At 31.5% G+C, this 26080-nt stretch overlaps 1 protein-coding gene across 2 annotated transcripts; it reads right to left on the bottom strand.

Annotated features, from left to right (window-relative positions):
• Positions 1–367: 367 nt before the first annotated feature.
• Positions 368–11059, bottom strand: LOC114129809 (uncharacterized). Of its 2 annotated transcripts, XM_050204193.1 has the most exons (10): positions 9943–11059; positions 7497–8424; positions 6802–7019; positions 6078–6314; positions 5716–5846; positions 5457–5609; positions 5221–5380; positions 1344–1559; positions 818–938; positions 368–767 (listed from the first exon to the last, which is right to left on the bottom strand). In XM_050204193.1, the coding sequence occupies exons 1-9, from the start codon at positions 10795–10797 to the stop codon at positions 825–827; spliced, it is 3012 nt and encodes a 1003-aa protein (XP_050060150.1). In that variant the 5' UTR covers positions 10798–11059; the 3' UTR covers positions 368–767; positions 818–824. The 2 variants fall into 2 exon arrangements, with proteins under 2 accessions (XP_050060150.1, XP_050060149.1); XM_050204192.1 differs by lacking the exon at positions 368–767 and having other exon boundaries at positions 788–938.
• Positions 11060–26080: the final 15021 nt, after the last annotated feature.

Raw genomic sequence — 26080 nt, 5'->3', positions numbered from 1 at the left:
TTTTCAATACACGATTTTTTTTTTTTACTACGTTCGGCCTGTTTTCCTCGGGGAAAATAGTATGCCCAAAGGACGTACTCGAATCCTTTTAAACTATACATTTCGATCGTTTTGTACATATCTTTTTTTGATTCCAATATCTCGTATTAAATTTCTGCGTATTTTAAAATAACCAAATCCTATATGCGACGCATATTTAAACAACTACGCCTATATTGGTTTTTGAGATTTACATCAAGTATACCTACATGATGATTTCGCAAAAAAATAACTTACAAGAGAACATATTATGATATTCAATTGAAACCCAATGACAATTGGATTTATAAAACGAATATTTGAAATTATAATGTTAACCAACAGCAGCAACAATATATAATATGATATTAATTTCATTAGGCTGACACTTATTACTCGACGACGGTTAAAGTTTAGATCACGGTCAATACTGTAACTACAGTAATGTTTACAGATCTGTTTGCAACCCTGCAGGGTTTAATAACGTCGTGGTCGGCATTTCTGGGATACAAATTCCAAACCCATATATAAATGCTATGTCCTTCCATGAGTGCGGTTGAATCAATATTTGGCCATAATTAATGTCAATCGCGGATCTGTACATTTGTACACCGCAGTGACTCTCCTAATTCGTATACAACGCGCCGTCGTTCGATAATGTTATACGTTATGGATGTATCTTATATATGCACAAACGGATCCGGTATGTACATACTAATACCAATACGTCGTTAACGCACAAAAGTGAACTGAAATATCGAAAACTGCAGTTGAACGAAGTTATTATATTATTAAATACTCTCAATTTAATGCATATCGAATTCGGACGCAAGTTTTTTCGATATACACCGTTGGTGCTTTTTCGCCAATTCCTCGAAATAAATGGCATGTTCATCCAGTCGGAAATCGCTGAAATCGCCCTGGAAAATAAAAACCACCGATATACAATATCAGTACGAAATTATCGTGGTTGTTTAAGTGTTAATTATTGTCTGTGAGATTTTTTTTTTAAATTTTTATATTCTAAATTATATACCTACAACCATGTAAGTAAATACATTTAAAACAAATGTTGATACAGTTGCTAATAATATATTTATTTATTTTAAAAGAAAGTTAGTTAATACTTTGGGGTCATATTGCTAATGAAAATATTAATATCATAGATTACATAACGATAAAATCGTATTATTGTTCAAATACATTTTGGTAAATTGATATTAAATGATGGCGCTTTGTTTTTAAACTCGAATGTCGACATATTTTGATCTCGTTTCCTCCTCATTTAAATACGCCAAACCGTATTCATGCATAAAAAATAGTACCTGGTAAACGGTATCGTGAAACCGGCCCTGGACGAACGCTTCCATCCACCGGCGCTTTTGAGCCGCGGCCAAACAGACGAAAAAGAACGCCTGATAGTCTACCGGGTTCACGACGATCAGACACAGCCAGCGGCAAATTTCGGACCAGTTCAGGCGGCCCCAGAAACAGTCGGATGCCCATCCGGAGCACAGAAGCCACCACGAGACGCCAGACATCTGTAACCGAATACGAGTTTTTAATATGACGTGATTTAGAACGCGATGATATTATTATAATGAATTATGCGAAACGAGCAATGATATGGCATTGACACACTCGGCGGATCGGACACAGTCGCGGTAATTATTATATTATCGTGTGTAATTTATATAATATGTGAAGTACCTACGTCTATATACGAACAATGATTGTCGTATCTCACTTATTACGGTGGTGAAACATATACTTACTACGAAACCACATAATATCGACTAGAAAAAAGTCATCAAAAGGTTAAACGTTCCATTGTTTGATTCGACCTCCCCGAGTCGTCATTATCATAATAATAATAATAATATAAATATTATGTTTTTTTTTCTTTTAATTTCTTGTCCCTACGCGATTCTGACATAAAAAAAAATGTAAAAAAAAAAAAAACCACTAATTAAGTTCGCATACGACTGTGTCGTAGTAGTGTGCGTATCGAGCCAAATGAACTTTTGTATTATAATATTGTAACATTATTGCGTGGAATAAACATACGTAAAGTATATAATAAAAATAACGCAACGCGCTTGGATACTAATTATAGGTCACAGTACTGATGTATCATCATGTGTCTCTAATATAATTTATTATAATATGTACATTTATATATATAATATACAAACGATTTAAGGCATGAGTACGTGTGTAGCGAGATTTATATGATTATAAATATTTTAATACTTAAATACAATATAATAGTAATTTATTTATAAACGTTACAATATAAAACGTTTTAAATTCAAAAAGCTATTACGTCAATGAAAATTAAACTCTGATAACTTTTAACGTCATAATAATGATATAAACTAATACTATGTAAAGTGCGCCGATATCAATTTTACAATATGAATAAAATAATCAAAATCAAATGAATTTGAAAACGATTATTTCATATTTGTACTAAAGTAGACTTAAGATTTCAATCCACTCGCGCGTATACTTGAATTGTTTTATTGTACAGAATTTTCAAATTAATTCGAAAACTGTTAAATTAATAAATAATATAATGTATTTAGTGAAGTTTGAGCCTCGGCCCTCGATTATTTCTCTAAATCGAATATTCATTCACGGCTTTGAAAACAATCTGCATAAATAATAATATCGGGACTAAAAATGATTGTGTAAAGGCCTAATGACTAATATGGATTTACATAATTTCTTTTAATTTTATAATACTGGAGTTAGCCTTGTGTTCACGATAATTATAGTCGTGTAAATTCCCATTTCCCAGAACTCTACTATTATAATACGAAGCTATAACGTTCCACTTTTACTCATCAGTATGACAGTATGTTTATGGTTTCATGAACGAATAAAAAGAGCTTATACTTTATGAAATAAATTTAAAATAATATTTATGCACTCTGCACTGCTTTAATACTTCACCGATTATCGTGCGCCGTATTTTTTTACCCATTCTTATTTTGAATGCAAATGCAATAACTGTTTTAAATCACACATACCGTACTTACTAACTAATAAATATGTTAATCTACGAGTATCTTTATAACTATAACCTATGATAAGATAGTGTACATAAACATTATTATTACATATTTTTATTGAGTTGTTACACCGACCGCATAATAAATATTTCCATTTTATTCATATTTTACGTTTTAAGTAATAACGACGTTGTGTCAAGCAAATATTATTTGATTTGTTATAAAATTAATATATTTTGACGTTTTTCAATATTCTACCCACTACAAGACCTGATCTAACATATAAGATTAAATGACATTATCCGTGGCCGAGAGAATCACTCATATAGTTTATAATTATACCTATTAATATTAATATACTTCATTTAATTTTAAACAACTGCCTTGAGCAATGAGCGATTATAATTGGAAACTGGAAACCGAGTGAAACGTAGGTTACTTGTACGCATAAATCACGACTATCAACGGGTCAATATCACGAGATAGGTACCTAGCTACTGATGAGCCAATTGAAAATTAACAGTAAAGCGCTGCTTATAACTACCGATCTTTTTTAATCTCGTATTCCTGTTTATATGATGGATATCGCGTATTTTATATACATTTTCCCTGCAGAGAACATAATGGCCCAATTAGTATGGCAGTATGAGAATTGGTTGTAAATAGTAACTACCACTCCCAATAAAAAGTCAACAGTTGACTAAAATTGTTTACCTATTTACTTTAAATATATATTTATTTTTCAGTTTTATCAAGGGATGAAATTATTACATAGTATTTGTTTTTAGAATTTAAATTTTAAATGTTCTATTTTGTAAATATACATATATAGACATTTTTTATATTATTAGCGAATCGGCATGAGCAGAAATTTTATAATTATAAAAATATATAAATTTGAAAATAAATTGATTTTTATTTGTTTTATATATTTAAGATAAAATTTATCTCGTTATATTTTAATAATGAATATTTTATTTCATTATCCTAGCCAAAAACTGAACAAAAAAAATGTTTAGTTACCTTACTAAGTTCTCACGTTTTAGTTTCTGAGCACGAATTTAGTGATTCTAAATTTTATACAACTTTCAATTTAATGGCTTTATGGCTTCATCTTGAAAATAAAAATATTAATAAAATATTATTCGTAAGTAGTTCTTATTGAAATCTAAAAAATTAAAAAAAATTATAATATGCAAAATTAAAATAAATATTTAAGTTAAAGTTGTTATTAAGTTAGGTATTTTAAAAGTAAAATAAAATTTTTACTATTTTGTTTAGTTATTTTTGTTTTCCAAAAATATTATTAGAAATTGTTATGTATATTATTATACGTTAATGAATTTACTATAAAAAAAATATTATTAAAAGATTTATGTTAATTTCCGTATTTATACCGTTTTATGTTAAGTCAATGTTGGCTCAAAAGTTAATAACAATAATGTAACATTGTTATATATGTATATTATGTATACAACTAAATAAGTATAGTTTATATACTACCTATTATAGTATTTAGGTAATTACTAATTACTCATACTAGTATGATAAATTCAATTTTTTTGAATTTAAAAAAATTAATTCAATATACCGTATCACTAATAATTGTAAAAATAATAAATAATAGAGATATTATTATAATATACAAATAGATCCGCTGATAGATCATTTCAGTTTAGAATTATTGTTTATCGTATTAAATAATTTACCATATCTACTACAATCGCACAATACACAGCATATAGCAGCCTCCCAATTATTTTTATTTTTTATTTACTAGAATTTCATTTTATTTTTGAAGTTATTTTTAACGAAATTAAATAAGTAAATTATAAATTCATTTAAAAGGTCTTATATTTATTCAGTTTAATATAATGGGTATATTACGTACTTATATTGCAATATGAATAATATTTATGATCAGTTCTTTAATCATAAAATATAACGTAATAAAAAAATAAAACTATTATGATTAATGATTAAAAGTTTATACTTCTATCTAACAAGACTCCCTTGACTTCCTTTTAAATCTATACTATAGATAAAACCGTACTAATGTTAAAAAAAATTGATTTTCGTCGTTCACTTTTTAACATGTGCATAATTTTTTATCACGCTCCACCCCCGCTACCCATATACTTATGCACGTAGCAATAAACCTATATTCTGCGCAATATTTCCTGACCTTAAACGCGTTGTATACTTCAGGTTGTTCTTGTTGTAACAACCCTTCGACCAGATGACCAAAAGCGGCCCTCCTGTCAGCGTCCTCGTCAAATGCCGGCGGCCAAACGTATCGTGTCGTTTCGTAGAGTCTGAGCAGTACGGCACATGCCTCAATACACCTTTATTACAAGCATAAATTTTATATAATTTTTTTTATAAAAACCTCTGCAGCCAACGCAGGTGTGTATCACAAACCCGTTTTTCGATCCTCTCGACGCTATAAACAACGTGCAAGTCATGCAATCGAATAGCCCCGAAGATCCTCGTCTTTCAACACTGCCGTATAGTTGTTCGAGCTCCGAGGACGTCACCGAATCTTCAGCCACCAACCCGACGCTTGACCCATACCTGCAACAAGAATAGTAATAATAATAATAATAATAACTAATATGTAGAGGAAAAAAAATTTCGTAACGGAGTAGTATATTATAATATTATAACGTGTTTTTGTAACCTCAGCGCAAATCGTATTCCGGTGACATCGAAATCGGTTAGGTTTAATTTATGATCGAACGCTCCCAGGTCGAGTTGGCCGTCGAAACGGCGGCGGCCAACCGAAGCTATTAAATCCATCGTCTCCGTTCCCTGCCAAAACGTGCCAGCTGTTATACAAACTCATAATACGCTTAAGTCGTTTCTATGACTTTTATATTACACCAAGCATACATACTCGCCCACGTCTTTTGATTATGCAATTATTTAAATTCTGATTTTTCAGAAACTATTAAAACGCTTACAACATATAATATTATTATTGCTACGTCGACGGGGATGAGCATGATAAGTGAATCAAACCTATAATTATCATGTACTAACGGTTATCTGGTCGGAACGGATTATTATAGAGCGGACCCTCTGTAACCAGACGCCGCCGTGATGGTGATTAGTGTTTGTCAAAAACCCAGCCAGAGCGCCAGGGGTAGACTCGGTGGAGCGCCGAGGGCCGTCCGACAGCAGAGGGCGTTGTAATTTTGTCAAAAGTTCGGTAGTTTCGTCGACGAAAACTATTTCATCTTCCGTGCGGCTCTCGGCGGACAGCTTTAATAATGTTTCCTGTCAGAAACACAAACAAAAAACCGCTCAAAAATAAACATTTCATAACATCACACACAACAAAACCCACGGGCGACCCTTCTCCGCTATCGACGGTTAAAACGAAACTTTTAGGAGTTACGGTTGCGCAACAAATTCAGTATTGACTTTCTATTCGGTTTCAAACAAACCGTACGGTATAATATATTATGGTATGTACACTGTGAGCTGCGCACACACGATCGCGTAACATTATTATTACGACTGGAGGGCAAAGACGATCATTATGATTAGTGATCGCTGCGCCGTCCAAACGGACCGAACTTTAAAACGGTACATTACCGTAAACGCATGCAGTTAGGTCATGAGTTATACGCGGTACACGAATAGCGTATCAATATTCTGTACGCGTACACTGTATTAAGTATGTTTATTTTTTTCATAACACTATCGTCGACCGTGGCTAACAACGGTAGGTACGATAAAAATTATTATTGTACGTTTATACTTGATATTTTAATTTTAAGTCCGCGTAAACACGTGAGCTGAACGTGTGAGTGGCCGCTTGTATTAACCGAAGCCACAGTATCACGAGAACATCTCTCGCAAAGGGATAGCCGTCAAAGTTTTTGAACGAAGCGTAATAAAGTTCGGTGAGTGTCACTATGCCGGTCACTGCGGCGTCCGGACCGTCGATTCGACGATGGTCGAGTACAACGTTTAACCCTGTAAAAAAAAAACCCCATAAATGGTAAAATTGAAATTCACACAACCGATATGAACTATCTATACGACATAATATGATGTTTAACAACGATTCCCAAATTATTTAAATATTTAAACGATGATGACCTACATATTTTGAATAAAAAATTCAGCCATAGTGCATGCTGTGAATAGGTACTATGAGGAACACAAATAATAAAAAAGCACTAGTTCTCTCATTGATATAACCGATTAAACTATAGATCGTCTTCGTAAAAATACCACCTATACAAGTATGAAAGTTGACTAAACTAACGTAGAAGTAAGAAGTCCCTAGAATTTGTGCATAATATAATGTCATCTATTTGCATTTGTTTTTGGTACTCATAAAAGGGAAAAACTATAAATATGCGTACGAGGTGAATATTTTAAATTGATAAATTTGGTCAAAACTACTAGACAGAATGAGGATGATATAATAATGACAATAAAGCTGACCTCCGGTGGACGCGCAACAGGAATAGGCGACGCGGACGATCGAGTCGAGGGACTTCCTATCGCCGTCCGGGTCCAAAGAGACTTCCGCTTGGCGCGAACGGTCCGCAACGAATCCGTCCAGAGAACCGAACGCGTTCGTCCGATGCAGCCAATGTCTGCCGGCGGCCGTGGTGCAGGCGACGCTCAGCATCAACAGGTGTCGCGGGTCCAACCAATCGAAGTCGTCCCGATCCGCGGCCGCGTCTTCCAGCTGCGGCGCGTCGTACAGGAGCGTGCCAAGAGGCGTGCCGCGCACGTTGGTCAAGAGCGACCGACGGTGTCCGCGGTCGGGACCGCGACGGGCGGCCGCGTCCTCCAAGAACGACATCCTCCTGGTGACCAGCCTCCAGATCTCGTCGTGACTTCTGTCGGTCAGCGCGGCCGCGACCGCCGTCAGGGAATCCGCGTCCGCGTCCGCGTCCTTCCAGCGCCTCTTCTCGAACAGCCCGTCCACCAGCTGTGGACGCGTGGCCAGCGCGTCTGAACGGTCCGCGACCTCGGCCAGTACGCGCAAGCCAAAAGCGTTGTCCGCGACCGAATCGAGCATCTCGGGATGGGACGCGGCGACGGCGGCCACCAGCAGGCAGAGGCCGTGCGCCAGCGTCCCGGGAACGTCCCGGCGGTTGGCCGACAGGAACCCGAGACAGTGGTTGGAAATGCCCGTGGAGTGGATCCGCACCGTCCGGGACACCTTGACGGGGAACATCGCCGCCGTGGCGCGGTACCTGAACATCTTGGCCAACAGGTGCGTGGCGTGCAGCGCGCGGGCGTACCGGACAACGGTCGCGATGTCCGCGTCGTCCGACCGTCGAGGGATCTCGGGTTCGACGATCCACTCGTGGAAACCGGAAACGACGGCCCGGAGCAACTTCCGGTCGCCGTCCAGGCACTGTGGTAAACAAAATATCGTACGGATCAATTGACGCAATATAGCCGTCAGTACCGTCAAGTACGCGCGTACTAAGAAGGTATAGCGGGCTACATATAGGCAAAAACGCAAGACTTATTATTCGTCCACGGTAGTATTATTAGGAATAACAGTTAGAACGTCATATCTAACGTGAACTTCAGAAATGAGTCACAATTTCTAAATGCTTTTTAAACAAAAAAAATAGGATATTACTCGAATGTATACAATACTGTTCTAAAAAAAAATTTTACAAAAGTCAATCTACCTATTCTTTAAGAACAGCGCGAAGAGATCACAATTGAATTTACAATAATAACTTAATAGTAGACTACTAAAAAAAAATAGAAAAAAAAACAGAAATATAGTAACGTAATAATTAATAACCATTAACAAATGTTTTAATTATTTTACTGACTGATATTTTTAGAGTACCATAGTAATTGATATTTTACTTCATAATTCATAAAGTCAAATATTGTACTCCCACGAGGTAGCTTATGGATTTTTGACAGCGGAATGAATTTGTGTAATTCATTTGAACTTCATAATCTATGCTTTGTCTTTTATTTTTATATTCAACTATATTATATCAAATATTTTTATTTTCAATCAATAACAACCTTTTTGTACACCGATTATACTGGTGTAATTCATTAAATTCATTATAATTGAACCTTCCATGTTTTGTTCATCCGCATAAATACAGATAATTTTATTTTGTTGAAATGATAATAGCTTGAAATTAATATCTTATGATTCACCACAGAATAAATAACTATATCAAAAAAACCGTATAATATAATGCTGTGTATTATATTTTAATCCGAAATATAATTATCATAATAATTTATTTTGATAATTACTAAATTAATTTAAAATAGATCAATTTTTCATGCATAATATATAAAAAGTATTTATCAATTAGTTTATTTCGAAAAATATATACGTCACAAAAAATAAATAATCAAATTTAACTCAAAATTCATGTAAATCAATTCAAGCCCAAATACCTGCACTAACCTAATAGATAACGACTGTATTAAAACATTCATAAAAAGAATAATTTAAATGAAGAATAATAATTTCGACGATGGCTAACCAACTGCAAACAACCTCAAACTAAAACAGTCAAGAATTTCTTTTTGCTTTTTACAGCACTTCATCGATCGTTTTGCACTTTAGCGTATACAGCCCTAACAGCGTTTAATCGTTTCAGAAGTCTGTTTCGCGCCTAACGTATACGAACCGTAATAGTGTAATATGTCAAATACTACCGTTTTAGTATATTTTATATTATAATATAGTTTTGTGGGATTTAACTAAATAGTTTGCCTGCAAACGTGCGATTTCGGCAGAGTAACCCCCCAAAACACCGCCGTAAAGAAACTTAAACTCCTGTGCAGAACGTGCGGTTCCGTAGAAAATAAATTTAATCTACAGACGATTCGACGGAGGAAAAGTGTAATAATAATATTATATACGATGCAGGTCACTCACCTGAAAAAATACCGATCGGGACGAGTGGTATTTAGAAACGGCGTCGAACCACGTGGCGGTGGGATCGGCGCAGCACAGGACGGCGTACGGGCCGCGGCCACCGGGGTCGGCGGCCACGGTGGCCACGAACTCGACGACGGCCGGTTTGACGGCCGCGCGACAGCCGGCGGCCCGGCCGCACACCGCGGACAGACATCGGACCGTCAGCGACACGGCCGACACAGTCTTGCCAAAGTCGCGACGCTGCCGCAACAGACAGCGCGCGTGAGCGGCCTCGCACAGCGAACAGAAACTCTCGGCCGCGGTCTCCGGGTCGGGCGCCGCGTCCACCAGCTTGGCGTACGCGCGGACCGCCAGCCCGAAGTGAACGTCGCCGGACAGGGCGCGAGACAGGCCGTCCGTCAGCCGCCGGAAGTACGGGCCCGCGTACGTGTCGTACGTGAACGGCAACCGGAGCAGCGCATTCAGGCTGCGGGCCGTGTCGCGGGCCGACCGACCGGGCCCGATGTCCACCAGGCCCGGCCACCGGCGGTCCACCAGCCGGCCGGCCGACCCGGTGGCCAGCAGACAGTCGCGCACCGCCGCGTCCAGCGCCCGGTCCACGTCGTCGGCGTTCTGCTCCAACAGCCGGTCGGCGATCCGTCGGGCGACCGAGTCGTCGTCCGCGTCGTCGTCCACGTCGCGGTCACCGCCGCCGTCCAAGTCGGACGACCAATCGGTCGAGCCGACGATCGACTCGGCCAACGAGTGCACGTCGTTAAACGCGCCGCTGTCCAACAGATACTCGTACAGCCGACCGTCCGGGTCGTCCGGGTCGTCGGCCGCCGCCGCCGAGTCCGGTCGCGCGTGGTCCATCGCGGTCACACCGACGTCGAGGTCGCGGTGATAATGGTTTTTTTTTTTGAAAAAGAAGAAAAAATTCGGTTTTTATTCTGTTCGGTAGATCGAGGTTTTTCGTACGATTCGCCGGCAATACGACGTGTTGTGTGTGATGTGTGTACCCGTTACTAAGGGGACGGCGCCGATCGATCGGATCAAAACGGCGCCGCGCGGTGGCGGTACAGCTGCACGCGTTATTTTTGGGGTTGGCGATTTGTCCATCGAGACCGCATTGTTATTATAATAGTCGAAATATGTTATCATCTGTGCGATAGACCTAAGTGATCAGTGCAGCGTTAAATTCAAAAGTCGGTAATGCCCCGACGCAGGTTTCTGTTTGATAACGCGACTTCAAAATATCGTATGTATACACATTAATACATTATAAGTAGCAAGCTGGTAACCTGCGCCGATCGTCACGAAACGATTTAATTCGCAACGCCGACAAATCGATCGCCATCTGTCACACTACAGTATATCGACATAAATTTAAAATGAAACTCTGTCTTTGATATACGTAATATACATATGCACACAATACGTATAAGATGTGACTTTGTGAAAGACGTTTGTTTTCACCATTATTATGATTATTTTAATTTTACTTTAAACAGACCGCATTAGACCACACCAACGATTAATGATGCGCGCTTATAATATAATTAAATACTCCTACGTACTCGGTGCTCATCTGTTGTGTTAACCACAATTTCTCGCATATAATTGGCATTTACATAATAATATTTACGTACATGATTTTACTGGTCGGAGCTGTTTTATTTGACCCTTTCTGACCTCTGCTGCCGTTAAATCGTCGTGTTGGATTTATACTTTTAGCTAATTTACAGTGCGTATAGTGCATTCATAATAGTAATGTACTGGCGATTGTGTTGCAGGCATACACATCAAATACGTTTCGTAATATTTTGCTACAGTGATTGTACATTTTAACAGCCGTTTCAAACACTGAATCTTCAAATCTGCTAAAAAAATATTTGTACGTAACAAGCAATAATAACAAATATTACGTGTTACGAAATTTAATTGACAAGTTAGTTTTCAATAGGTAACTTAATAGATGTACTATGCTTCAGTTGTTAATTATAAACCAATATGATATTACTGTGTATTAAGTCATAATATTATATAGTATAATTAAAAGTTTCCTTCCATTATAATTAAACTAAATTGTATATATACATAAATATTATATTAATTAGATAGATACTTTTGTTTACGATTTGTTTTTTGGTTTTGATTTATTTTTCATAAAAAATAATATACATTTATGAATTTGCCCTCTCCCCACACTTATTCTATAAGCTTAAAAATGCATGAATATCAAATTATAATTACAAAATATCTGTGCAATTTTTAAGTTTTTTGGATGAAATGAAAGGGAGAAACTTCATCGACATATTTTAATTTACTTAACTACCGCGTAAGGAACAACTTTTACATATAAAGCGCATTTTACTACAAGAAACAAGTTAATTTTAATTCGATTCAACATCATTTAAAATGTGTTGTAATAATTTACAAACATAACTAACACAAATACCTAACTAAAATTTTTAATATTTTTAATTTCGGATTCCATATTTTTTCTCTCAAATATTTTTACCATTTACGAATTAAATTCATTTAACAGATAAAAAGAACATTACGATATTCTAAGGGTTAAATATTTAACCCTCCATCGATTCAATGAAATAATCCATAAACCATATTATAGACGCCATGGTCATCATATTTCTCTCTCTTTAAATCATATAATCACTCATTATATTATTTTAAATTATAATATATACCTAAACAGAATTTATATATAATATGTAGATAAAGAGTTATAATATAAAACAACATAAACTTAATTAATAATGAAATCACAATATTATGTATTTATACTTGATAATCGGCTAATATATTTATAAATTATACAACGATTATTTGATATCAACTCCTTTGATTATGATATTTTGAAAACTATAATAAGGTATCTACATTATATGTACATAATATCATTGCATTGAGATTTGAAATGGACAAACATTCATAATAGACATAATTTTCTATTGAATTATTATTATGTATGTAATTAAATTCATATACATTGCACGCTTATTATTACATTAAAAAATAATGCATTTTTCAAAATATCTCTTCGACGTCTGTCGTAATAAAATTAAATGATAATAAAAATAAAAATATGACCTTCTTACACTAAATAGAAATCAACGTGGCATAGTTCAAGAATATAGACACTATATTAAAATTGAAAGCAATCATCACAAAAAATAAACGACTAAGAGTTGCACTTGGTTTACTAAAGTGGTTAAAATTTCGTCAACTTTAAATGTTTGTAAGAAATAACTTCTTAGAAATATTTTCAATTTATTTAACGTATGAATTAATATATTATATTATATTAAGTAATAATTGCCTTACAAAGACAGCGTTTAAATCCAAAAGTAAAGTAATTTTATCAATTTAACTATAGAAAAAATATATAAATAAAATATAGTGTCTTAATAATAATGTGTGGTGATGATCAATTTCATCATAATAATTCAGTCTTAAACACTCATAAAAATTAAACATTGAGATTGCAAAATACTATGATTAGGACAAAATATAGGCATCATTATATTAATTTTAAAATCATAGATATTCATCCAAAAATTATTGAATGATATTTTTAAATTACATATTATTTTTAAATCAATTCTGAATTAAAAATAGATAAATATTATCTTTTAAACTACTATTTTCTAATAATTACATTAAAATAACACAACTAGTTAATTTAAAACAATTTTCTCTCTTACACTTAAAAAATACTACCAAAATTAAAAAAATAATTCTCCAAAACACCTATCAGCTTAAGAATTTAATGTAACTATTTCTGAAGTAGATTACCGTAATATCTAATAAATAATAAAATATGACAATGACGTAGGTATTTAGTATTAGCAACACACGCTAGTTTGCTAGGGTCCAGGATATTTAAAATATTTAGTCCAATGGGAATGATAAATGATTAATTTCAGTTTTGGTGATTCGATAACTGTATTCCCATTACGATTTTGACTAATTACGGTTTATTATTATATGCACACTGCGATGTGACAATAAGTATCGATTATAAAGTGAATGGGTATATAAATATGCATAAATTATAGGTATAACAATTATATTTACGATACTTGATATTATCAACATTTAACTATCCGATATTTATTTATTTTTTCTAAAAATAAACCTATAAGAGTTTGATTCTACTCGAGTAAAAATTTAAAATTTAAATAAGAACTTTCGTTGTTAATGTAAAGCGGTTTTTAATGATTAAAATTTCTTTTACGGCTCTTAAGACTTTTTGTAGTACATATATAAGTTACCATTTACTAATTTCAAAGAGAAAATGTAAGCCTTAATATTTCATAATTTTAAAATCACAACAGGATACAAAGTTTTCCAATGCTTTTAATTGAGAGACTTCGTTCATTCCTATTCCAAGAACTTTTTGTCATTCCAAAAATGCACAACAAGTCGAGTATAACATAATTGAAAGTTTTATACGAAAAAAAAAGCTATGCTATTAATTTCATTTTTTAATACAATTTCAAATTAAAATGGAAGTTCGACTTATTATAATATAGAATTATTGAATTATCATAATATTATAACAATAAAAAAAACATATCGAAAAACCCTACCTATTTAACGATATTCTTTGTACAAATAGTATTCAATTTCCATGGAAAGTGTTTTTCGAGTCAGACAAAATAATTTAAATAGATCTAAGTTAATTTTAAAAATGTGTTAAAATAACATTTTGATTCAATACCTAATGTAGTAATATATTCAACCAATTATCACCACTGATATAAATACTGTAATTTATAATAGTGCTAAATTTTCAATATACTTATTGTTTTTTTTAAAATTCAAGTATAAACAATAATATTATATGAGATATTATCAAATTGAAATTAGTTTAGTCATAATTATTAAATATTCTAAAGACCACATTTTATTATTTAAGCAAAAAACAAAAGAACAGATAACTGAAATTTTCCCAACGTAACTGGTAACTATCGATATACCACTATATCATAATCTACATATATAATTTTGTCTGGTACACTGGATAGGGTATATTCAAAGTTGAATCTTAAAAGCAATAATATTACCAATATCAAAGTATTTAGAGAATTTATTCTGAAAAGAAATATCGATTTTTACTAACATATTGTATTTATTATTTTAAATTTTAAGTGGTCATAAAACAATTATGAGTAAATATTTTAGTATATTTTTTTCAATACTTAGGTTATAGACCTTAGAGTATAAAGTCAATGATTGAATATAATAATAAATAATATATTATCATAATAATATATCACGCGAGGAACCTTGTATTAAATTTAAACCGTAATTACATTATTTTTATTTAAAATTATATTCACAAAATTACTATATAGGTAATAATTTCATCATAATTTTTTTAATAAACACAGCTTTGCACCATAATTAAAAATTCAAACTTTAAAATTATACTATGTTTTAAATCGTATAAAATTATGGTTTTAATTTATAATTGTAGTGAATATACATATCCAGAGACTAGAAGTCTGCGGTCATTTACGTCTCAAGGATTATTGCTTATATTATTCTAAAAATAATTTAAACAATTTCCTCTTTAAAAAGTACCATCTGCAGTGTTCAGTTTCTGATCCATAGATGAGACTACTACCAAGTGATCGTGCAAACCATCTCGATAGTACCTAAAACAAGAAAATCCAGTTGCATTACCTACTTATTTTATTCACTAAAAACTCTGAGGACTTTACTATTATACCATACAAAATAATTTCATGTAAACATATCTTATTGCAAATTCTTATTATACTTCAAAAAAATATTTTTTTATTATTACATGAATGCCGATTTTTACAATTTTATATTGAAATTTGAAATCGATATTAATTGGTAAGCAATTGGAGTATTAATTATCAATACATTGGATCAATTAGTTTTACATTTTATATCTTACATTCATTCTAAAAGGTATTATTGGAATATTTGGAACTCATATTGTTAAGTTCATATCCATAGTTTGTAAGCAGTCGTTTTGCACTGACCGTAAATTACAAACATTATTCGTAAACCGTTCTTAACATTATATTCGGTTCGGACCGCTGAATTATAATTTAAAACGTTAAAATATAGGTACGCGTAAAATTTTATGGTATTCCAAAGAAAAGGAAACTCGTCGTGTTGTTTTGAATATTCGAAACATGCAAAAAACCGACCCACTCTTACCCTGCCATCACTTGACGCCAGAGTTGTGTGTATATATTTTCGCGTATACAGAATAACTCGTTGAATAAAATATAAAATTAGTTAATGGAAGCTTTTCACTCCGAGGGGCTTTATAAATTAAAAGCGCGGGTGTGTATTATATTCTTTTGTGACCCGGGGATTTTTTTTTTTTTACGGATGATATAGAACAGAAACGAATGAGCCTCATTGCAGCAATATATATTATATACCTACGTTTTAAGTACCTATACGCGCGCACAATACGCAAAGTGTATACTTTATATTTTAACATACGAATAATGTATATTTTTGTATACGGTGGTATAATAATTCGCATACACGATGTTTGAATAAGAAAAATCTTGAAACGCACAAAAACCACAGCAAAAAAAAAAATTAAAATATGTAACACGCACTATAAGTAAGTCCGTATAGACGCAAGCACGGATTATTGAGAAGTCTATAAATATAATAAGACTCGAATCTGTATTAATATTTCAATGTACCTATAAAAAAACATATATACCTAACACAAAATATAAATTTCATTAGAATATTAATTGTCTTTTGACTATAGGTACAATTTGGTATAGTTGCTACTGTACAAAATATGATCTAGCAAGTAGGTATAGTACCTGTCTATAGTATAAAATTGAAGAAACCGTGGTACGAACATAGATGTAGGTATTATTATACAACTTGCATACAAAATCGTGCAAAGTTCAAATTAAAAAAATATTACTAGCGTTTTCAAAAAATTGTTGCAAATGTAAACTCCCTTCGCCCTTCCTCATTAACAAAAAAAAATTGATGCCCCTGACGATGACGAACGTTTTTATTTACCGGGTATGGATACCTCACGTCCGGAAATTCGATATTTCGTTGTACTATTGTTATTACTATTATTTGTAGTAATAGATATCGCGTGATCGTATTTATATATGTGTCTATTAATGTTATATACCACCATCGTCTGTGCACACAAAATTATACACACTTTATCGTCAGAATGTATACCTATTATAAAATAAAGTATCGAATTCGAGCAATCAACAGACAATATTGATATGCGTCGTAATGTTATATACACATTGCGATCAAGTGGGTAGAAAACGAATGCACACGGTTATACGGACCATTGATTGACGTGTAATCGACGATGGACATTATCATTGTGTAATGTATATATATGTGCATGTGAAACCTTGAGCCATCAACCTTCCCTTGATAGTATTACAAAAATCATTTTTAATAGTAGTATTTTTATAAGCCCCACTCCTCCCAGAATTCAACCCTAAATCAACCACTAATGATAGTAACGATCTTAGATACATATTAATAAACTTAATAATAGTATATTATATGAGTGTTATTATGAACAAAGTACAAAATATATTAATAATTTATGCTTAATATTATTTTAATATAGTATAGTAATATTACAAACGAACTTTCGCGACTTGAACCTCACACCACGTCGGTAAGTCAAAAACTTCGACGACTCAAATGAACTGCTATAACTCGGTATTTTTTTTTTTTTTTACTTACTTATAGTCTCCTTCGGGTCTCTCGCGAATGATGGTGCGAATTATATTAGTACTTAACCATTGTTATTGTAGTGGTCCTGCGGTATTACAATGATTTATAACATAACAATATCGCCGTACCATCTATTCTCGAATTACTGAGTTCACGGTGCCAAAACAAATAAACATTGCAGCAGCCCACTGCAGTGGCCAGTACACCACAACCACAGTGGAGGACCGTCGAAACGGATTGTCGGCCGATTAGTTTTCATGTCCGGTGCCCAATTCCGCACACTCACGTACAGGTATATATAATATTACCTATTTATGATACCGCAGTGTAACGCCGTATTTATGTCTGCACTTGTACATTACGAATGTATGTGTGCTCACCTATACCTACGAATAACCCGAGGATAAAATTCTATGGCCAAGAACCCAAAAGTTATGAGACTAGGTTTTTTTCACGACACCTTTTTTATGCGCTCAATAACGTACATACCTGCGTGTATTATATCGTTCGGAAAAATGGATAATTATAAGTCCAAAAGCACTATTTATAATTGTGTTTTTAATTCAATTATTTCCCGTTGTATCTAAACACACATACTATACTTATAGGCTCGTGTTGTTTATAGTTAAATTACAAAATATAATAGTATAAGAACTTTAAAATATTTGCCGAAAACATCTATTTTGAACAAGTTATGTGTTACGTTCTCGATTTTTTTTTTCATTAATAATAAGTTATTATTTTATTTTCATTGTAATAGTCGTTAAAATACTGCACTTTCAAAAAATAAACGTTTTATATATGTATAATGACCAGTATAATAAATACCACTTGTATAATTGTTCAAGAAATGGCTAAAACATATACACTAAACGCAACGATTTGAATAATAATTGTGCAAAACGTGTATGATTACACGGTTTTATGTTTCATAAAATAACGCATAATACCGACAAACAAGGCAAGGTGAGGGTTTTAACATAATGTATTGTGTGGATGTGATCCCTCAGAGAATTTACAATGGTGGCCAAATGGCTAAAGCTCGTAGTGCTGCTCGTACCTACCATAGCTTACGCGTTGGTGACCGAAAGTTATGTACCTCAGCCATCACTACATATATTGTACAATGGTTTCGACTACATCGCGATAGCTGGAACATGCGTAGGTAACGACTTAAACAAACTTTGGTGTACTCACAAGTCGCGCCTGTAAAGAAATGAAAACTGACCCGAAAGAAACCATTTAGATACATCGTTATGACTCGTGATTTACAATGATTGCCGTCCCTTCTACAATGGCCGTGTATCTACAGTTATAGGTATAGATAGGTTCATACTTATACTCTCTTTTGGCAATCAGCACGATTATACTTTCAATCGAATACATTCAACGCTGTGTATTAATAATAATAATAATAATAATATTAGTGATAACAAGTAAGTAAGTAAATAACCAATATGAATAAGTCAGCAAGTAATCAAATGAACGAAGATGTACAATAATACTCGCTAAAGTATAATATATACTTATATCGACTTATGCATGATGCGTTAAAAAAATAACCAAATATATGTACGCCGTAAAATCAGACCCATTCTACAAATGTCAACAATCAACATCGTATTATAAATAATAATACCTTTTATATCAAATTACATCCGTCTAAGTCAACAACATACACTATAGCGGTGGCAGCATCGAAATCGTAAACAATAAACAAAATCTATATACTTCACATTTCCGTCCATTGATAGTGGTGACGTGAACATTTTTACCATTGAGAACTGAGAATCTATAATAGCGCAACTAGGCAAACTTACACTCCAACGTCACTTTTAATGAAATTTGTCAATCATAATAAGATCCTAACACATTTCATGATATCGAATTAATACCTATATATTTTGCTAAATTAAACAATAAATATTATTACCTGTCTGAATGTTTAGTTCTTTATTTAATCTATACTATAAAAGCTAGTTCCGATTTTTGTCACTCGTACAAATCTACACCGTTCAACGTATCGTCACCAATTTTTTTACAGTTATACCTGATAATCTGGAGATTTCAATACAACTTTTGTTTTATATTTTGAAATTTTCAGATTTTTACAAAAATATGTTATTTGTATCTAAACACACTATCTAGTGTGAAAAACGAAACAAATCTACAATCTACATGTCCTATAGTAACAGACAACAGTATCTTATAATTTCATTTATTTCGAAAAGGGAACAACAAATTATTATTATTTTTATTATTTTCATATATATTATAATAACCATATTATAATACATATACGTCGAAATTTAAATTTTACAGAAGAGACACAAAACTTATTTTGTGTAACTTATTATGTTCCCTTTTCAAAATAAATGAAATAAAGTTACACATATTTTTACTACGGTAACACGTAGATATGTTTCGTTTTCACACCAAATAGTGTGTTTAAAAACGAATAACATATTATTTCTGTAAAAATCTAAAAATGTCAAAGTATTGGACGTGTTCCCTAACAAAAGTGGTACTAAAACCTCCAGCAAACTGTCTGGTATAACAGTACCTAAACAATTTGTGTGACGATACATTGAACGGTGTGAATTTGTATGAGTGACCAAAAATCGGGACTTGCTCTTATAGTATAGATTATAATGTATTAAAATAATTTTTTAAAGCGTACCTATAGTTAAGCAATCGCCCAAGACTCACCACCCACCTCAGAATGTGAATATAGAATCGAATATGAATCAATTATTATTGTCGATGTATATGAGATGTAACAACGGCTCGGTGCTATGAACGGTCCTACGAGTTTGAAGTATAGATCACTGCGTTCTAACAACGACTGATTTGATCTTGAGACTCGAGTAGTTAAGATAAGTTAAAACACATCCAATAATAATAATAACCAATAGAAAAGTAGTATACTAAGTCAGTAGCGCGCTGATTGGCTGTATCAAGCTAAAACCCACAAAATGCCCAATGTTGTTTAATAATCATTATTATTGTTATTCATTCAACGAAATTATAAGATTAGGTATTATATAATATATTTTCTAAGTGTAAAAATAATTAATTAGTGTGAGAAATAAATCGTTTTTATTATCAATATTAAGTATATTTATGATAATTTACAAACACCTTAAGTTATTATTATTTTGCGTAGGTATAAGGTATGTACATTTATATATTAATTAAATATCGAATTAGGTATTGTAATAATGTAATAATGTACAGTTCATAGTACTTTACAAAGATGGTTTTAGATATTTTTTAAGTACTTTTCCAAAAAAAAATCTGAACAAAGTAAATGTATTTTTAGCTGTGTTAAAAGGTATTCTCCTTACAACTAAACGTTCAATTAATAAAAATTATGATAAATATCTTTATAAGGTACCTAGTTATTATTGTGAAAATGTAAAAATTTATTACTAAATAAATAATATAAATTTAACCTCTTTAACCTATTTTTTATCTTTTTTAATGGTAATCATTAATAGTAAACTTTATGAATTTTAGATATTTTATAGCCCTTTTTTTTATAAAACTATACATTTATATAAGTTTATGATACCCTGGTTACATAGTACCTATAGGCTACAGACCTACACTATACAAATTTGGTAGTTTTCATCATTATAATAGGAATATAGGATTCTCCTCTAAGTGGCTTACTTTCAAAGTCGGATTTAAAACAGGTGCCGCCCTTGGCCCTTTTAAATATACCGCCCCTATCCCAAGAAAAAAAATGTAGTAAATATTTATATAAATTTTTTTTCACTTCTTACAAATTTTGCCGCCCTCAAATAATTTCCGCCCTAGACGTAAATACGGCCCTGCTTGCTTTAAGTGTTGGTTGAGTAATAAAAAAAATGAATAAAATAGCAATAAAAAAACCTATGACAATAGATACACAATTATACTAAAATAAAAAACAACTATAATATTCAGTTTAAAATGTATATTATAATAAGTTATTATTATGTATAATTATGTCATATTATTTTTGGTAATTTTAGTATTTTAGTATTACATTATTTATGTAATGTGGACAACTGGACAAGTAATTTTTACTAATATTTAAAATACCTAATAATGTAATATCTATAATAATTTAGGTAACTCGGCTAAACAAGTAGGTAGTGATGAATATTATTGAATTGATTACAGTAAAAATTTTGGAAGTATCTTGTTAAACATCATATTTGTATAATATCAATTGTATTATATAAGTATGGTGTATTGATGCTGTAACATAACTTAAATTATTGTGTACCAATATTTTAAATAAAATGTACATTAAAATTAGTTGTGGATACAAAAATGTATTTTTATTTATTTAAAAAAAATGCATATGTAATTTACCTGTTTCAAAGTAAAGAGTTAATATTTAATAGTTCAAAAATTACGTAATGATTACTTTAAAAATATAATAATAATAGTAACTTTTTAAATTATGATAATTTCTAACCCGAAATATCCAAAATACCTACGTATCGACAAGTATACCTAGTTTAAATACATAATAATTGTATTGTATGATGTCATTACACTTTGAAACAGTTGTGTTAACATTCCGGTATTCCATATAGCAGTTGAAAATAATAATAATGTATAAAGACATCTAAAGAGTAATGATCATAATGAATTATTATTTTTTTCTGTAAAACCACGTGACTTACTATTTTAAAATATAATATAAGTAACTTAAGTATATCCCATTAATGAATTCTATAATGTTTATTCAAACTAATATTAATATTAATGTTTCTAAAATCGATAAAACAGTAAGCATACCTATTAGGTTACTAAATATATTTGATAAAGATAAAAATTGTAATGATAAATAAAAATCACAACTAATAACTGCTTAAAATTATCGTGCATAATAAATTTTACTTTTTTTTTCATCATTGAGTTGGTTTCTACTTCTCAGTCCATTGGATAAGTATAATATGTAGGTACTTATAAATTATAATATAGTATACATCCATATGCAGCACTAAAACAAAATGTCTAATAGTGTGTCCGTACGACCGTAACTATTTAAGCAAAGTAATAGGAAATAATATGTACTTAATTCGTTTTTGGCTCCGTAACATTGTTTCCGAAAAAAAATTACACTGCGTATATACATTATAACTCCTCCACTTAAACATATTCTATAGACTATATAGCTGACAAAATGTATTTGGCATTAGTACAAGTAAATAAAGATCATAAAATATATTATACAATTACGAATTACACATTTAATGATACTTGAACGAAATTAAGATAGAATATTATGCAATAGTACACCGAGCTCTGGAAAATCTGGATCCAAGCCCGGATTTTCGTTCGGGCCGTGCAAATGACTCTATATTATGGAAAAAAAAATACATCATAATAATATGCATCGACAACTAATAATTGCTTACCGTTAACTAATCGACAGCAACGTCTTATGTATTATTATTGATTATACTGATTATAGAATAGTCTGTTCTATAATCAATGGTATTAAGTATATTGTACATATATATATATACTCGTAATATGCTCATGAAATTACCATGTCTTTTTCAAACACGACGAGATATTAGACGACGCGACTGTCGAAATAAAAAATGTTTATTCTACACCGTTAAATCGGTGATGGCTATGACAGTGAAACAATCAGATCTGAAGTAGATTATAATTTATAACAAATACTACTTACGAAAATATACGACCGGTGTCGACTTAGTGCCAACGCCCAACTGAGAAAATTGCAGCGACTTCCGGACCCTGCTGGGTGTCACTATATACTATTGGCAAACGTTTCTGAGAAATAATTGACATCGTGAATAATTTATGTTGAAAAGGTTATTATGCCGTTAACATAGTGTTTAATACTAATGAAAATCCTTTGACATTCAAACCAGCCCCTCTTACTCGCGATTTATTTCTCTTTTTGTTTGATTCAAAAAATATTTCTAGTTTTGTTTTTTATTTTACTCTCATCTATTATTTAGTTTGTTCCACGGAATCAGTTACATACGTATTTACCGATTACCATCCCTTATTTTCCCTCCATCGTCATTCAAACTTCGCTAGTCTTACAAGAATAATAATCCTCCAATTAAATACCTATTATAATATTATGCCTATATACAATATACTGTACTGGGTATGGTCAGAAAAATGAAAAAAATGCATTTCATGAACATATAGGATTTACAAATGGACACATATTGTACATAGTATTATTATACATCAATAAAAACCAAAGAATGGTTAACGCTTCAAAAATTAATAAACGATAATGAGAGAGAAACGCTAGTTTTTAAGGGGAAAGGTGACCTAAAAATAATACGACCGATTATTTATACAAACATTTGTTCAAACTAATAGGTACTTTTAAGAATACGTAATAATATATTATGTAAGCAAACATAATTATATTAAGATTATTTAAGCTTCTTTAAAGGACTATTAGAAGAGTAACCAATAAAACTCCATTTCTTTAGTAAAATAAAATAAATCCAAAATTTTGATTATTAATCAAAAGTAAAACACACTTTTTCCTTTCATCGCCTAAAAATATGTCGACGATATTTTTATATATATATTATATAAATATTGAGATATTAAATATCTATTAATGATATAATAACGTAATATAACATTAATATAAAACATAAAAATAAATTCTAAATTGATCGTTAAATTATCTATGTTTATGCAGTTTTGATCAAGATATTTTATAATCCACAATTAAAGTAAATTAGTAGACATGCAAGACATAGATATTATGTTAATTTTTAATAATCAAAATCAAAATTACTTTTTTTAAATTAAGGAAATGGCAAGTTTAAATCAAATGACGAAATTGCAATCTTTTGGGACCCGAATATTTACCATTCTCCACAAATTGTGATAAATTTAGTCCCCCTCCTTAAATGTCTGTCTGCCAAGCTCTATCTAAGGCCTTCAATCATACATCATAATGATATATTTTGTGAGCGCTATTCCGCACCAGTGGTGGTCAAAATTGTATCTAGATAGTTATTCGAATAAATGTGTAATCGAATAAAAAAACAATTTAAATAATCTTCAATTATAATTTTTTGAATAAAAAGATGTTCGATTATTTTTAAACATAATTCTAATACTAAATAATGTATTATTTATTATTATTATTGTAGTACCTATAATTTATATTAATTATAATATTAGTTAATAAAAATTTTTTAAATTCTTCGTTGTGTAGTAAACTTACATATATGCCGTAATGATGTATGTACTTAGGTACCTTACTTTATGTATTGAATTCGTTATTATTATAATAAATAATCCTATCTAAAATAAATTAGTTATTTTGTTTTTAAATTCATATTAAATATTATTTTATTACATAGGTATTAAATTGAATAACATTTTTTAATAATTTATTTATCGGACATTGTGTTGAACTCATTTAATTCTCATCAATTTATTAGGTATATCTACAACTATAAAAAATTTACCAAATTGCAACTTACTATCAAATAACATATTTGAAAAAAAGTTATTTTTGAATTTAATTTAAAAGCTCTGTAGTGGGTATCTATATTGGTAGGCATTTGTAGTAATAATTATTTAATAATTTTTACTACTGTTTATTATTCTCATAATTACCTATTGGCTGTTACAAAATTGTATTGTTATAATTTATAATATATTAAAAGAATTTCTTTTATAGTTTTTATATGTTTTATTTGTAATATTTTTGCATTTATTCGGAATAAAATAGGTAACATTTTTAACTGTGTGATTTAAAATACAAAGCTAACTTATTATTTTTGAAATTCGTATGTTTAAAATTACAAACCATGAAATGTTTAATCTTTAATCAAATAAAAAAACAAATAATTATTCGAATAATTATGTTTAACATTAATCAAATAATTATATTTGTAAATTATTTAAATTGTTTTTTATTCGAATAAAACGTTATCTACATAATCATCTAAATACAATTTTATTCCAATATCGCTACTCTGTTCCGCGCAAATGGTGACCTATAAATTATTACACTTTAATATAGACTTATGGAAACGTATGTAACTATACGTAAGTAAAATAAATTTATTAACGAATTATTTTCATCGATGTGTCTACAATTGACTACCACATTATATGTATTATAATTTATAGTCGCTTGTTGAGTTTAAATAGTACCTTCTACCTATGTTCAATGTTTCGAAGTCTGATAGAATGACGTAAATTCAATAGTTATACGATAATATTTTATAATATTAAATATATATTATATATATAACGTGTAAAATATTGTATGTGCAACTGTACAAGTATAATTCTTCGTTGGAGTATAATATGTTTAAACTTGTAATAGGTGTAACTACGCAGTGTACGGAAATAGATATATTTC

This window comes from Aphis gossypii, chromosome 3 (genome assembly GCF_020184175.1).
Source record: "Aphis gossypii isolate Hap1 chromosome 3, ASM2018417v2, whole genome shotgun sequence".
NCBI lineage: Eukaryota > Metazoa > Arthropoda > Insecta > Hemiptera > Aphididae > Aphis > Aphis gossypii.
This window is presented reverse-complemented; position numbering and strand designations above follow the sequence as displayed.